Below are 15,567 nucleotides of genomic sequence, written 5' to 3' on the forward strand. Positions count from 1 at the left end.
ATCAAGGTGCTTTGACCCAGTGCCGGGCAGCAGCCACAGAACGTTGCTCTCAGCTGCCCAAAGAGCTCTGGGGGCGCTTCCAGCCCAGGGAGCGGAGGAAGTGGACGTTACCCAGCAACCTGAACCTCAGGACGCCAAGGATACTGCCCTCTCTGGGGAATAGCCTGAAATTCTTTCCCTCTGATATAGAAAGGCAAAGCACCCCAGGCATGATCCTGGCACAGAAGACAGGAAGAAGCAAGGAAGGCAGTTGGCTGCTTCCTGGTCCAGCAGGTCCTGGGGGGATGCAGCGACGGCCTCAAAGTCACAGCCCAGGCTCTTCCAAACAGGCTCTGTCTTTTCCTATGCTCTTCCCTCCTCTCATGCTCTTCCCTCCATCTGGAACACCTTTCCCTCTCATTTACTGGTGCCCGCACAATCCCTAGAATATAGCTGATGCATAATTAATATTTACCAAATGACTGAATGAAGTCCCAGCTGCCCAATTCCTACCCATCTTGCAGGAAACCTGCTCCCTTTCCTGACACAGCATTAACCTCTCTCTCTTCTTGTGGCCTGTCTTTTCTGTACCTCTCTTCCAGCACTGATGTTACACTGTTTCAAATTGTGTTACTTGTGTAGGAGTCTGTCTCCCCCATTAGCCTGGAAGCTTCTGGGAGGCAGAGATCTCTGTTATTCATCCCTGCGCCACCCACCATCCCACCATCCCACCTCACCCCCCCTACAACTCCCAGGGCGAGCCCTGAGCCTGGCTTGTAGTTGGTGCTTAAGACGTTTACTGATCGAATTACTGAGTAGAATTGAAGAGCGTGGCTCCACGCCCTGAGAACCCACCCCACTGCCCTCAGGAGGCTGAGGGGATTCCACTCCAGGTCTCCAGGAGTAGCCTAGGGGCCAAACAGAAGCCCCTCATGCCCACTGGGTAAGCCCACTGTGCAAATCCACACGTGAGTGTCTGTGAGGTTCTGGAACGGGCTCCCTGCCAATCCCTCCCAGAGCATAAGTAGAATAACTGTGACTACAGGAACATTTGGGCTTGAATTCCATCACCAGATAATGTCTCTCATCTCCTAATCTTCTCTTCCTTGCTGAATTCAATTCGATTCAACAAGCCGAAATTGAAGGCTTACACTATGCACAGAACCACAGTACCTTCTAAATCCCAGAGAATTCCCATGTGCTTTCCTGTGTTTTTACTAACTGAGCCGTTCCCCTCTGTGAATACTCAGAGGCAGATCGCTGGTCTGCAGGCCTCCCCGGGGGGGCCTGGCGGCCTCAGGGCCAGGATGAGTACTGCCCCGCCCCGCTGGCTGAAAGGAGCCTTGAGCCTCAGGGTCAGAGAACAAGGTGACCTGAACAAAAACCAGGTGTGGCCCAGAAGGGGAGGCTCCAGCTCAGATGGTTCTGGAGCCAACGGGCCACCAGCAGGCAATGCCACCAGCAAGGATGGGCGGGCTTGGATGGCAACCACAGTGGAGGGAAAACTAGACGCCCTTTTCCCAGATTCCCGTCCCTACAGACCATCCTGCCTGGTCCTGGGAGAGGGAGGAAACCGGAGGGGATGGGCGCTCTGCATGAGATTTAATTAGACTGAGAAGCAGATAGAGCAGATTCATATCACCAATATTCTTTCTTAAAGCTGCAATTATGCATCAATCATTCAATACCCCCCAAAAATGGAAGAAGGCTGTAGATTAAAACCGGAAAAATGAGGACCCTGGTTGAATCCTCACTCAAATAAACCAACTGTAAAAGTATATTTTTAAGTCAATCAAGGAGATTTGAATATAGACTGGTTATTAGATGTGAGTAAAGAATTATTGCTAATTTTGTTAAGTTGGATAATAGTATTGTGGCTGTGTAATAAAATGTCCTTTGCTGGAGATGCACAGTATAGGGTAAAATGTCATGATATCTGCAATGTACTTTCACAAAAACTTCTTCAGCAAAATTCTTCAGCAAAAATGATAAAACAGATATGGTAAAATATTAAAAATCATTCACTGTAATGGATAATACATGGGACTTCAGTATACAGTCCTTTTATTTATATGTTGTTGATATTTATTGATATATATATTGATTTTATATATTATTATTATATATCTTGATATTTATATGCCGATAATGTATAAATATGTAAATGTGTACATAAACATATAAGTGTATAACAATAAATAAATAACAATACATAAAATCATTTTAATAGAAATAAATTTATAAAATATAAGAATGTAAATATGACAAATATTAAAAAAGAAAAAGCAAGTTTCAGCAGATGGCAGTAAATTGCTGGGTCTCCACATGCGTGCACCCCTGGCTCTGCTTCAGAGTACAGCAGGGAGCTGGGAGAAGGACCATCAGCCTTCACAAGACCTTCATAACTCAGTGGCTGGGACAATATCCCCTGCCTCATTTCCATCCCTCATGAAGCCCTATGTTTAATCAACGGGTGAAGCAGACACAGGCCTCCCAAAATTGTAAGGAGTCAACATGTGTATTTACAGCTTGCAAACTCCAAATCATCACCCTCTTCCCCCACTAGAAGATGGGCCCTCCTTCTCCACACAGCTGCCACTAGTAAGTGACTACTGCTATCCTTCCCAAAGACTGCAGCTCAGATATGACAGGTACGCGTCAGGATCGAAGGCAGGTGGGATTCAGGATGCTTCTCTCCATCCTTGTCTGTATCACACAGATGGGCTCCACAGTCACCCTGTCTATAACGTGGAGCTGAGGAGCAGGGCAAAGGTGGCAGGTAGGTGTCCCCACACTAGGTCCTTCCTGACACTGTCCTGCAGTGCAGAGAGAGGTTAGGGGGTGGGGTGTCTTGGTTGTCCCCTGTCCAATTACGTGAACTCTTGAGGTCAACCCAGCCCATCAATCAAAGGGAAGGGTTCAAAAAAAAAGGGAAGGGTTCATGTATGAAGGGAGATGTCGACCGGGGCCTGGGATCCCCCGTGGAAGAAGAGCAGAGAAACGTGGGCTGGGGTGTAGGGTTTGGCCGTGTCCTGGAGCCACAGTGGAAGCAATGACAGGATCAGGGCCTGCGGGAAACTGGAACATCGAAAGCTGAAAAGATGCTGGGCATCTGAGAGGCTGCGCAGCGTGACGCTTGGAGTGAGAGGCACGAAGTCAGCCTAGGTGGCAGAGCGAGAACAGCTGATGCAGGACTTTGTTCTGTGCCCCGCTGCCCCAGCCCGGTGGAGTAGCGCCTGGCTTCAGGGCGGCGGTGAGGAACGGAGGGGAGCCCCGAGCAGGGCGGGGGCCTCCGCCAGCTGCGCCCCGGGCAGGACGCACAGGATGCCCCGCGAGCCGGTGCTGTGGGGACCTTGGCGGGAAGAGCCCCCTGCGGCGTGTGGCAGGGCCACCGGCTTCTCCCAGCCCTGCTCAACGCTGCTTCTGCGATTGTGCATAACTACCGAGACCCCCGCTTGGGCCGGTGACGTGAGCAGAAAGCTAATAATGCGTGACTCGAAGCTCTCACGGGAAAGGGGACTTGCTAGAGGTGGCCTTGCTGGTGTGGAATTACCCAGAATATTCGATACCCCCTGACCACCTCCCGCCGCGGTGTCAGCTTCCATGCTCCCGGAGGTCTCAGTTGAGTCTGGGGGCGGCGTAGTGGCGTGTGTGTCCTCACGTTGACTAGTGAGGAAACAAGCTCGGCCTTTAAGAGAAGTGGCGGGGCTCTGCAGGCGAGGGAGGATGGCGAGGAACAGAAGGAGGCCCCCCCTGACCCCCACCGCTGCCTCAAGCCTCCTGCCGAGCTGCTTCACTCTCCTTCCAGAAAGTGGGGAACCCGAGAGCCGCCACAGATTCTCTGCACGAATCAAAGACCCGCCGACAGGGGAGGCGGCCCACTGGAGGCAATAGCTCCCTGTGCTCCTGGCATGGGGGTGGCGAGGAGCCTGGGGAGGGAGCGGCTCAGCAGGGGACCCCGCAGGGGACACAGCTTCTCCTTCTCGCCATCCCCCCCTCCAGCCCTTCACCCGCCCACGGAGGCTGGTTGTAACGCATCCAAACATCAGCACTTCCCCTCTGGGGCTGCCGGGAACTGCAGTGAGGGACCACTGCAGACCCATCCTCTCTACTGGGAAAACAAAGTGGGGCCCAAGTGCTACAGTACCTCCTCATTTGCAAAGGAAAGGACACGGGTTTCATTCATTGAGCACCTGCTCTGTGCCAGGCACTGTTCTAGGCTCTGGGGGAATTAGGAACACTCTGCATTCACAGACCGTCCACAGGAACAGGGAAGACGTGAAACACGTGAACGCAATAACGTGGGGAGGGCCCGGCCGGGGAAGTGCAGGAGCCTCCCTGGGGGATCCACGCCGAGGCGCCACCATCCAGCAGGGGCGGATCTTTCCTGAGATGCAGCCACATAGAGGGGCGATGAAGAGGCCACACCAAAAAGCAGCACCTCTGCTGCCTTAATTCAGGGGGCAGAAGGGAGCATACAGCAAACTCTCAGGTGTTTAAGAGGAAAACTATGCAGTGTTAAGATCCTTAGCTGGCCTCACAGGCTGTACTGGTAAGAAGTCCCCAGAACAACACTTCCCTGAGACTGGGACCCCCAAAGCAAATCCATTTTGTAACTAAGCTGTTTTTTGGGGTTTTTTTGTTTGGTTTGGTTTTTTTTGCTTACCAGACTATTCCCTGAAGTAGCTTGTAGGCCTGAAAAATAAAACTACCTGTTGCCAGCTGATTATAACACAGTCCTTTCAATTTAGGCAGCCACGCTATATTCGAAATGTAAAGGAGAACTGCTTTGTAGTACTTTATTTTTAAACAATGGTGTGGGTCAGGGACTTGTACCTGGCTAGTGAGCATCAGACTAACACCACCTGGGCCGACAGCGGCAGGCTGGGTGGTATCCCCAGGCAGCCTGAGGGCAGCTGGACATACACCTGCTGGGTCCTGCTGATGACCCAGGTGATGAAAGCTCCCTCATACTTCTGACTACACGTGGAAGGACCTCTTTACTTCTGGGACCCACAGGCTGCCAAACAAATATAGCTCCTTCTCCACCCTCCGATGACTGAACTTTCCCTGCAGGGACGCTGTCCCAGAGCCTCTCCCTGAGGGGTGAGATCCCAGAGCTCCCACAGCCCCCTTCAGTTAAGGGCCTACCCCTTCCCCCCGCTGGGCCTTGGGAGAGTTGAAGACAGCACTAAAGCTGACTGGTGTTCAGTCAGAATGGCCATCAACAAAAAGTCTACAAATAATAAATGCTAGAGAGGGTGTGGAGAAAAGGGAATCTTCTTACAATGGGAATGTAAATTGGTGCAGCCACTATGGAAAACAGTATGAAAGATCCTTAAAAAACTAAAAATAGAGCTACCATATGATCCAGCAACCCCACTCCCGGATATATATCCAGGGAAAAAAAAGAAAACACTAATTCAAAAAGATACATGCACCCCAATGTTCATAGCAGCACTGTTTACAATAGCCAAGACATGGAAATAAACTAAATGTCCACCAATAGATGAATGGATAAAGAAGATGTGGTTTATATATATATATATATATATATATACGCAATGGAATACTGCTCAGCCATAAAAAGAACAAAATAATGCCATTTGCAGCCACATGGATACAATCAGAGATTATCATACTGAGTGAAGTAAGTCAGAAAGAGAAAGACAAATACCATATGATCTCACTTACATTTGGAGTCTAAAATATGACACAAATGAACCTATTTACAAAGCAGATACAGACTCCCAGACATAGAGAACAGACTTGAGGTTGCCAAGGGGGAGGAAGGGGGGAGGGATGGATTGGGAGATTGAAGTTAGCAGATGCAAACTATTATATATAGAATAGATAAACAAAAAGGTCCTACTGTTTAGCACAGGGAACTATATTCAATATCTTGTAATAACCTATAATGGAAAATAATCTGAAAATATATATATATATAACTAAATCACTTTGCTCTACACATGAAACTAACACAATATTGTAAATCAACTATACTTCAAAAAAAAAAACTGATGGCTGTTATACCATACTTATAAATCATGTTCCTATAAGGAACGTTCATCCAGCTCTACTTCTGGAGGTCAAAAATTAATCCTTAATCAGACTAATAGAGAGGCCAAGGCATAAATGTGTGTTTTCTCTCCAGTAGGTCACAGTTATGGGCTGAATGGTTGTATCCCCTTCAAATTCATACGTTGAAACCCCACCCCCTAGTGTGGTGGTATCAGGAGGTGGGACCTGGGGGGCTAATTAGGGTTAGATAAGGTCATGAGGGTGGGCCCCTCATGAATGGGATTAGTGTTCTTCCAAGAATCATGAGAGAGCTTGCTTCCCCTCTGCTCTCCACCCTGTGAGGACACAATGAGAAGTCTATAGTCTGAGAGAGATCTCCAGAACCCAACTATGCTGCTCTGATCTCGGACTTCTAGCCTCCAGAACTGTGAGAAAATGTGTCTGTTTTTTATAAGCCACCTGGTCTCTGGTATTTGCTCAGACAGCCCAAACTGACTAAGACACTCATCTTCCTGTACACTTCATTTCCAACATCTGCGTATGAGAGTCAGCTCTGTCTCCAACTACCCATTAGGACACTAGGCTATGGCACCTATTTTCTTACCAACAACAAAGATCATTGTGTTCCGCCATGAGCAAAACTAACCTGAACTGCATTTCCCCTCAAGCTATTTGTCAGGTAAGAATTCCCCTCAGCAAGAATTTTCCTATCCTTTCCTTTCCTTTAGCCCATGCTGACCTGCAGTATAGCAATTTCTCCCGTCTGTGTGTGAGGAAGAAAGGCCTCTCCCCCCAGCAGACCCTCCCTACACCCTCTTCGGAAGGGCGGGAGCAGCTCCTTTCCTGAAGGCAGTCCCCGGAGGCAGTTTAATCTATAGCAGGCCTTTCCTCCAAGAAATTCACCCACATTTCCCATCTTTCAGCAGCTTTGGGCTGCATCATTGCTCAAGAACATCTTTTCTAAAGCAGAAACACCCCAGGGCACCCCCCAGATTACATATCACTAGAGGAAGGCAGAAACCATTTTGGCCCACAACTTTAATTAATTTCTGTCTCTCCATTGTGCTCTGGGATCCGCTTAAATGCTGCTGAAAGAGATCTCGGGCTCCCCGGACTGCTCCAGTGGGACAGGCCAGGATCTCAGGGAACAACAAACGGCAAGGAAGAGATGAATAACCAGTGAATGCCCCCTTGAGGATAAATGTTCACAGAACTGTAAAGAAAGGGAGAAAAGAGGAAGGCAGGCTGGCAGGGAGCGTCACTGATGTCCAGAACCCTGGGTCAGACCAACACACAGCACAGCCACTGCAAAAGAAGGAGATCGGGGTGAGCTCAGGGGTCCTCAGGAGCTGGTGTGACTGTTCCAGAGGCACTCTCCTGCCTCACATGGTATGACTTGTTCTAGCTGTGTCCTCCAGTAAGTGCCTTGCTCAACAGGAGGAAGCAAGAAAGGCCTTAACTAGGTCAGCATCCCCTGAGCCAGAGCCCCATGGAAAAGTGACTTAGGAAAAGCTTAGCCCCAAAGGGACTTCCAAAAGTTTCAGGTTCAACACTATTGAGCGGGTGTTTGTAGACATCCACAGACATGCTTCCAGGAAGGCCTTCCCTAGATCACTGAAAGGGGTCAATGACATTCCCATTCTTGAGAAGAAAAGAAGTGGTTGTACCCAGACAGCTAGGCAGGGCCAGGAGTAACCTGGTGCTCTAGTTCCTCTGCCTGAGAAGCAGGTCAAGGGCAATGCCTCCTGGCCTGGCCCCTCAGGACATGCCCACACCTGCATCCCCACGGGCCAATAAAGGCCCTGCTGCATAGGCTGCAGCCCTCCACAGGGGAAGGGCACGACGTTGTCAGCGTAAGACATTGTGGGCTTTGTACACAGTAATTTACACCCATTTATTTTGCATCTGCACTCTACCTTGTTGCAATTTAATTCTTTGTTTCTGATATCCTTCTATACATCAATCAAAGATGCCTGGTCCTAAAAGTTAGGCACTTTAAATTGTACCTACCACCCACAATTCCATCCAAATTAATAAGAGCTTGCATCCTTGAAATGATTTGAAATGTAACTGTCGCTTTATCTTTAAAACAACAACAATAATAATAATTATAAATAAAAATATTTGAAAGATTGATGACAATCACACTCCTCCTGGCAATGCCTGCCATAGAACATGCGTTGTATCCGCATGGAAATAAGACAAGTCAGTGTGAATTAACAGCGCTCGGCATCAATACCATCCAAGAATGTTTAAGTACCATCAGCAAGCAGTTTATCAAAACCACTTACCTCTGCCAGAGAGAGCCGGACAATGCCATTCTGGTCCTTGTCTAGAAGGCTGAACAGTTCTAGAATGCCAGAGAAGGAATGAAATCAGATGGGGATGTTCCTGGACTTTGGAACAGCCAGGGAGCCGTCTCTGTCCACCCCACCTGGTACCTTCCCCCAGCCCCTGCACCCTTCCCAGCTCCCACTCAGCTTCAGGGACCCCGAAAAGCTAGATCTGGATCCAGTGCCCAGGGTGAGGGTTTTAGACAGCAGATGTCCCCCTGCCCAATTAGACAAACTTCCAGATGTGAGCAGAGAAGGTCCTTTTGCCATCTCCACCCTCAGAAGCTCTAGAAACTTGCAATTCTTTCAACAGGGGTAGGGGATGGGGTCGTGGAACAGAGGTGGTTGCCCCATTTGTGGGTAATCCAGTCACTGAGCTTTCCCCGTTAGAATTTACACTTCCCAGCCCTCACTGGAAGGAAAACTCCCTCCCTTAATATGATACCTTAGCATGAGCCCAAGGGGGCACTAGGCCATCTATAGGCTTCCAGAAGGGGACCCCTCTTCCCTCCCTGGGAGGTGACACACGCTCTCAATATGATCCCCATGGAAGCACAGATGTTAAAAGCCGTTTAAGGACCGTTGCTGGGACTCATTCATTTGGCCCAGTGACTGCATGTAGTAGGTGCACAACAATCTTTTTAAATCTCCCAGAGGAGGCAGCACCTTGGGCGTGGCCAGCTTGGGCTTCCTCAGCCCCTTTAGTTTCTGCTTCCCCTCCCCCAAGGATGCCACAGTTTCTGAAGCCTGTCTGGTTCTGCTTGCTGGCCCTGCCCCCTGCCCCTCTCCGCACCTCAGGAGAAATGAGATAGGGTTAAAGGAGAGAGTGACTCACTGAAGAGGGTCTCCAGGCGGATCATACAAGCAAGGAAGCTGTCAAAGTCGATGCCAAGTTTGCTGCATGCATACCGCATGGCGATGGTCTGCTGTACCTGGTTGTTGAGGGTGAAACCTATGGGCAGAGTGGGACCAAGTTTATAGGTGCAGTGGGGGGCTCGGCCCTGTCTACAGCAGAAGTCAGGGCTGACTCAGGCCTGACGCTGCCCCCTTCAAAAGATACCAGAAGGGTCTGGTCATCCAATCAGTCTCCTTTTAGATAATCCTCAACAGGATGAGCCTTCTCCCTGATCCAAGAATAAGACCTGTAGCTCCAGCACTAACTCAGCTGTGCATCACATTGGCCACAGCAAGAAAAAACAGGGAAGGTGAGGGGACGGCATCTCCTGCCCATCCCGTTCACAGCCCCGTCCCCTGTGATTGCTGTCACCTTCCCAGTAACAGGCAAAGTCCTTGGAAAAAGTCTAAAGAACCCAGCAACATTCCCTCCTCCCCGGATAAGGAAGGTGCTCAACAAATATTTGTTGTCACATATAAGGTAACTACCGCTGATGGTCATTAGCAACCATCATATTAAGAATGTTTAAAATGAGCACATCTTGGGACTTCCCTGGTGGTCCAGTGGTTGGGACTCCATGCTCTCAATGCAGGGGGCCCGAGTTCAGTCCCTGGTCGGGGCACTAGATCCCCCCATGCTGCAACTAAGGATCCTGCATGCCGCAACTGAGACCTGGTGCAGCCAAATAAATAAAGAAATATTTTCAAAATAAGTAAAACTAAATAAAATGAACACATCTAGGGGACTTCCCTGGTGGTCTATTGGTTAAGAATCCGCCTTCCAATGCAGAGGACGCAGGTTCGATCCCTGGTTGGGGAACTAAGATCCCACATGCCACAGGGCAACTAAGCCCATGCACCACAACTGCTAAGCTCTCACGCCACAACTAGAGAGCCCGCGTACTACAACTACAGAGCTCTCGCACTCTGGAGCCCACGCGCCACAACAAAAGATCCTGTGTGCCGCAACTAAGACCTGACACAGTCAAAAATAAATAAAGGGAAGGAGGAGCTTCAAGATGGCGGAAGAGTAAGACACGGAGATCACCTTCCTCCCCACAAATACATCAGAAATACATCTACATGTGGAACAACTCCTACAGAACACCTACTGAATGCTGGCAGAAGACCTCAGACCTCCCAAAAGGCAAGAAACTCCCCACGTACCTGGGTAGGGCAAAAGAAAAAAGAAAAAACAGAGACAAAAGAATAGGGACGGGACCTGCACCTCTGGGAGGGAGCCGTGAAGGAGGAAAGGTTTCCACGCACTAGGAAGCCCCTTCGCGGGCGGAGACTGCGGGTGGCAGAGGGGGGAAGCTTCGGAGCCACGGAGGAGAGCGCAGCCACAGGGGTGCGGAGGGCAAAGCGGAGAGATTCCCGCACAGAGGCTCGGCGCCGAGCAGCACTCACCAGCCCGAGAGGCTTGTCTGCTCCCCCGCCGGGGCGGGCGGGGCTGGGAACTGAGGCTCGGGCTTCAGTCGCAGGGAGAGGACTGGGGTTGGCGGCGTGAACACAGCCTGAAGGGGTTAGTGCACCACAGCTAGCCGGGAGGGAGTCCGGGAAAAAGTTTGGAACTGCTGAAGAGGCAAGAGACTTTTTCTTGCCTCTTTGTTTCCTGGTGTGTGAGGAGAGGGGATTAAGAGCGCCGCCTAAACGAGCTCCAGAGACTGGCGCGAGCCGCGGCTATGAGCGCGGACCCCAGAGACGGGCACGAGACGCTAAGGCTGCTGCTGCCGCCTCCAAGAAGCCTGTGTGCGAGCACAGGTCACTCTCCACACCGCCCCTCCTGGGAGCCTGTGCATCCCGCCACTGCCAGGGTCCCGTGATCCAGGGACAACTTCCCCGGGAGAACGCACTGCGCACCTCAGGCTGGTGCAACGTCACGCCGGCCTCTGCCGCCGCAGGCTCGCCCCGCCTCCTCTGTACCCCTCCCTCCCCGCGGCCTGAGTGAGCCAGAGCCCCCGAGTCAGCTGCTCCTTTAACCCCGTCCTGTCTGGGCGGGGAACAGACGCCCTCAGGTGACCTACATGCAGAGGCGGGTCCAATCCAAAGCTGAACCCCAGGAGCTGTGCAAACAAAGAAGAGAAAGGGAAATCTCTCCCAGCAGTGTCAGGAGCAGCGGATTAAAGCTCCACAAACAACTAGATGTACCCTGCATCTGTGGAATACCTGAATAGACAACGAACCATCCCAAATTGAGGAGGTGGACTTTGGGAGCAACGATATATATATATTTTTTCCCTTCTTCTCTTTTTGTGAGTGTGTATGTGTATGCTTCTGTGTGTGATTTTGTCTGTATAGCTTTGCTTTTACCATTTGTCCTAGGGGTTCTGTCTGTTTGGTTTTTTTTTTTTTTTAGTATAGTTTTCAGCACTTGTTATCATTGGTGGATTTGTTTTTTGGTTTGGTTGTTCTCTTCTTTCTTTCTTTTCTTTTAATTACTTTAAAAAATTTTTTTAAATTATTTTTGTTTCTAATTTTAATTATTTTATTTTATCTTTTTCTTTCCTTCTTTCTTTTTTTCCCCCTTTTATTCTGAGCTGTGTGGACGACAGGCTCCTGGTGCTCCAACCAGGTGTCAGGGCTCTGCCTCTGAGGTGGGAGACCCAAGTTCAGGACTTTGGTCCACCAGAGACCTCCCAGCTCCATGTAATATCCAACAGCAAAAATCTCCCAGAGATCTCCATCTCAACGTCAAGACCCAGCTCCACTCAATGACCAGCAAGCTACAGTGCAGCACACCCTATGCCAAACAACTAGCAAGACAGGAACACAACCCCACCCATTAGCAGAGAGGCTGCCTAAAATCATAATAAGGTCACAGACACCCCAAAACACACCACCAGATGTGGACCCGCCCACCAGAAAGACAAGATTCAGCCTCATCCACCAGAACACAGGCACTAGTCCCCTCCACCAGGAAGCCTACACAACCCACTGAAACAACTTTAGCCACTGGGGCCAGACACCAAAAACAACAGGAACTACGAACCTGCAGCCTGCAAAAAGGAGACCCCAAACACAGTAAGTTAAGCAAAATGAGAAGACAAAGAAATACACAGCAGATGAAGGAGCAAGGTAAAAACCCACCAGACCTAACAAATGAAGAGGAAATAGGCAGTTTACCTGAAAAAGAATTCAGAATAATGACAGTAAAGATGATCCAAAATCTTGGAAATAGAATGGAGAAAATACAAGAAACGTTTGACAAGGACCTAGAAGAACTAAAGAGCAAACAAACAATCATGAACAACACAATAAATGAAATTAAAAATTCCCTAGAAGGGATCAATAGCAGAATAACTGAGGCAGAAGAACGGATAAGTGACCTGGAAGATAAAATAGTACAAATAACTACTACAGAGCAGAATAAAGAAAAAATGAAAAGAATTGAGGACAGTCTCAGAGACCTCTGGGACAATATTAAATGCACCAACGTTCGAATTATAGGGGTCCTAGAAGAAGAAGAGAAAAAGAAAGGAACTGAGAAAATACTTGAAGAGGTTATAGCTGAAAACTTCCCTAATATGGAAAAGGAAATAGTTAATCAAGTCCAGCAAGCACAGAGAGTCCCATACAGGATAAATCCAAGGAGAAACATGCCAACACACATATTAATCAAACTATCAAAAATTAAATACAAAGAAAAAATATTAAAAGCAGCAAGGGAAAAACAACAAATAACATACAAGGGAATCTCCATAAGGTTAACAGCTGATCTTTCAGCAGAAACTCTGCAAGCCAGAAGGGAGTGACAGGACATATTTATAGTGATGAAAGGGAAAAACCTACAACCAAGATTACTCTACCCAGCAAGGCTCTCATTCATATTCGACGGAGAAATTAAAACCTTTACAGACAAGCAAAAGCTAAAGGAATTCAGCACCACCAAACCAGCTTTACAACAAATGCTAAAGGAACTTTTCTAGGCAGGAAACACAAGAGAAGGAAAAGACCTACAATAACAAACCCAAAACAATTAAGAAACTGGTAATAGGAACATACATATCAATAATTACCTTAAATGTAAATGGATTAAATGCTCCAACCAAAAGACATAGACTGGCTGAATGGGTACAAAAACAAGACCCATATATATGCTGTCTACAGGAGACCCACTTCAGACCTAGGGACACATACAGACTGAAAGTGAGGGGTTGAAAAAAGAAAGCTGGAGTAGCAATTCTCATATCAGACAAAATAGACTTTAAAATAAAGACTATTACAAGAGACAAAGAAGGACACTACATAATGATCAAGGGATCAATCCAAGAAGAAGATATAACAATTGTAAATATTTATGCACCCAACATAGGAGCACCTCAATACATAAGGCAAATACTAACAGCCATAAAAGGGGAAATCGACAGTAACACAATCATAGTAGGGGACTTTGACACCCCACTTTCACTAATGGAGAGATCATCAAAAATGAAAATAAATAAGGAAACACAAGCTTTAAATGATACATTAAACAGGATGGACTTAATTGATATTTATAGGACATTCCATCCAAAAACAACAGAATACACTTTCTTCTCAAGTGCTCATGGAACATTCTCCAAGATAGATCATATCTTGGGTCACAAATCAAGCCCTGGTAAATTTAAGAAAATTGAAATTGTATCAAGTATCTTTTCTGACCACAATGCTATGAGACTAGATATCAATTACAGGAAAAAATCTGTAAAAAATACAAACACATGGAGGCTAAACAATACACTACTTAATAACCAAGAGATCACTGAAGAAATCAAAGAGGAAATCAAAAAATACCTGGAAACAAATGACAATGAAAACATGACGACCCAAAACCTATGGGATGCAGCAAAAGCAGTTCTAAGAGGGAAGTTTATAGCAATACAATCCTACCTTAACAAACAAGAAACATCTCAAATAAACAACCTAACCTTACACCTAAAGCAATTAGAGAAAGAAGAACAAAAAAGTCCCATAGTTAGCAGAAGGAAAGAAATCATAACGATCAGAACAGAAACAAATGAAAAATAAATGAAGGAAATGATAGCAAAGACCAATAAAACTAAAAGTTGGTTCTTTGAGAAGATAAACAAAATTGATAAACCATTAGCCAGACTCATCAGGAAAAAAAGGGAGAAGACTCAAATCAACAGAATTAGAAATGAAAAAGGAGAAGTAACAACTGACACTGCAGAAATACAAAGGATCATGAGAGATTACTACAAGCAATTATATGCCAATAAAATGGACAACCTGGAAGAAATGAACAAATTCTTAGAAATGCACAACCTTCCAAGACTGAACCAGGAAGAAATAGAAAATATGAACAGACCAATCACAGCACTGAAATTGAGACTGTGATTAAAAATCTTCCAACAAACAAAAGCCCAGGACCAGATGGCTTCACAGGTGAATTCTATCAAACATTTAGAGAAGAGCTAACACCTATCCTTCTCAAACTCTTCCAAAATATAGCAGAGGGAGGAACACTCCCAAACTCATTCTACGAGGTCACCATCACCCTGATACCAAAACAGACAAAGATGTCACAAAAAAAGAAAACTACACACCAATATCACTGATGAACATAGATGCAAAAATCCTCAAGAAAATACTACCAAACAGAATCCAACAGCACATTTAAAGCATCATACACCATGATCAAGTGGGGTTTATACCAGGAATGCAAGGATTCTTCAATATATGCAAATCAATCAATGTGATACACCATATTAACAAATTGAAGGAGAAAAACCATATGATCATCTCAATAGATGCAGAGAAAGCTTTTGACAAAATCCAACACCCATTTATGATAAAAACCCTCCAAAAAGTTGTCAAAGAGGGAACTTACCTCAACATAATAAAGGCCATATATGACAAACACACAGCCAATATCGTCCTCAATGGTGACAAACTGAAACCATTTCCACTAAGATCAGGAACAAGACAAGGTTGCCCACTCTCACCACTATTATTCAACATAGTTTTGGAAGTGTTAGCCACAGCAATCAGAGAAGACAAAGAAATAAAAGGAATCCAAATTGGAAAAGAAGAAGTAAAGCTGTCACTGTTTGCAGATGACATGATACTATACATACAGAATCCTAAAGATGCTACCAGAAAACTACTAGAGCTAATCAATGAATATGGTAAAGTAGCAGGATATAAAATTAATGCACAGAAATCTCTTGCATTCCTATACACTAATGATGAAAAATCTGAAAGTGAAATTAAGAAAACACTCCCATTTACCATTGCAACAAAAAGAATAAAATACCTAGGAATAAACCTACCTAAGGAGACAAAAGACCTGTATGCAGAAAATTATAAGACACTGATGAAAGTAATTAAAGAT

General features: G+C 46.8%; 1 protein-coding gene across 1 annotated transcript in view; it reads right to left on the reverse strand.

Moving 5' to 3' along the window:
• Positions 1-5,489: 5,489 nt before the first annotated feature.
• CAPN8 (calpain 8) overlaps positions 5,490-15,567 on the reverse strand; it is an 82,588-nt gene continuing 72,510 nt past the window's right edge. Inside the window, 3 exon segments of the mRNA XM_082390058.1 lie at positions 5,490-7,308; positions 8,295-8,353; positions 9,172-9,288. Coding sequence (XP_082246184.1) covers positions 7,285-7,308; positions 8,295-8,353; positions 9,172-9,288 — 200 coding nt within the window. The 3' untranslated portion in view covers positions 5,490-7,284.

The sequence above is a fragment of the Balaenoptera borealis genome, assembly GCF_965194805.1.
Source record: "Balaenoptera borealis genome assembly, chromosome: 1".
Classification (NCBI taxonomy): domain Eukaryota; kingdom Metazoa; phylum Chordata; class Mammalia; order Artiodactyla; family Balaenopteridae; genus Balaenoptera; species Balaenoptera borealis.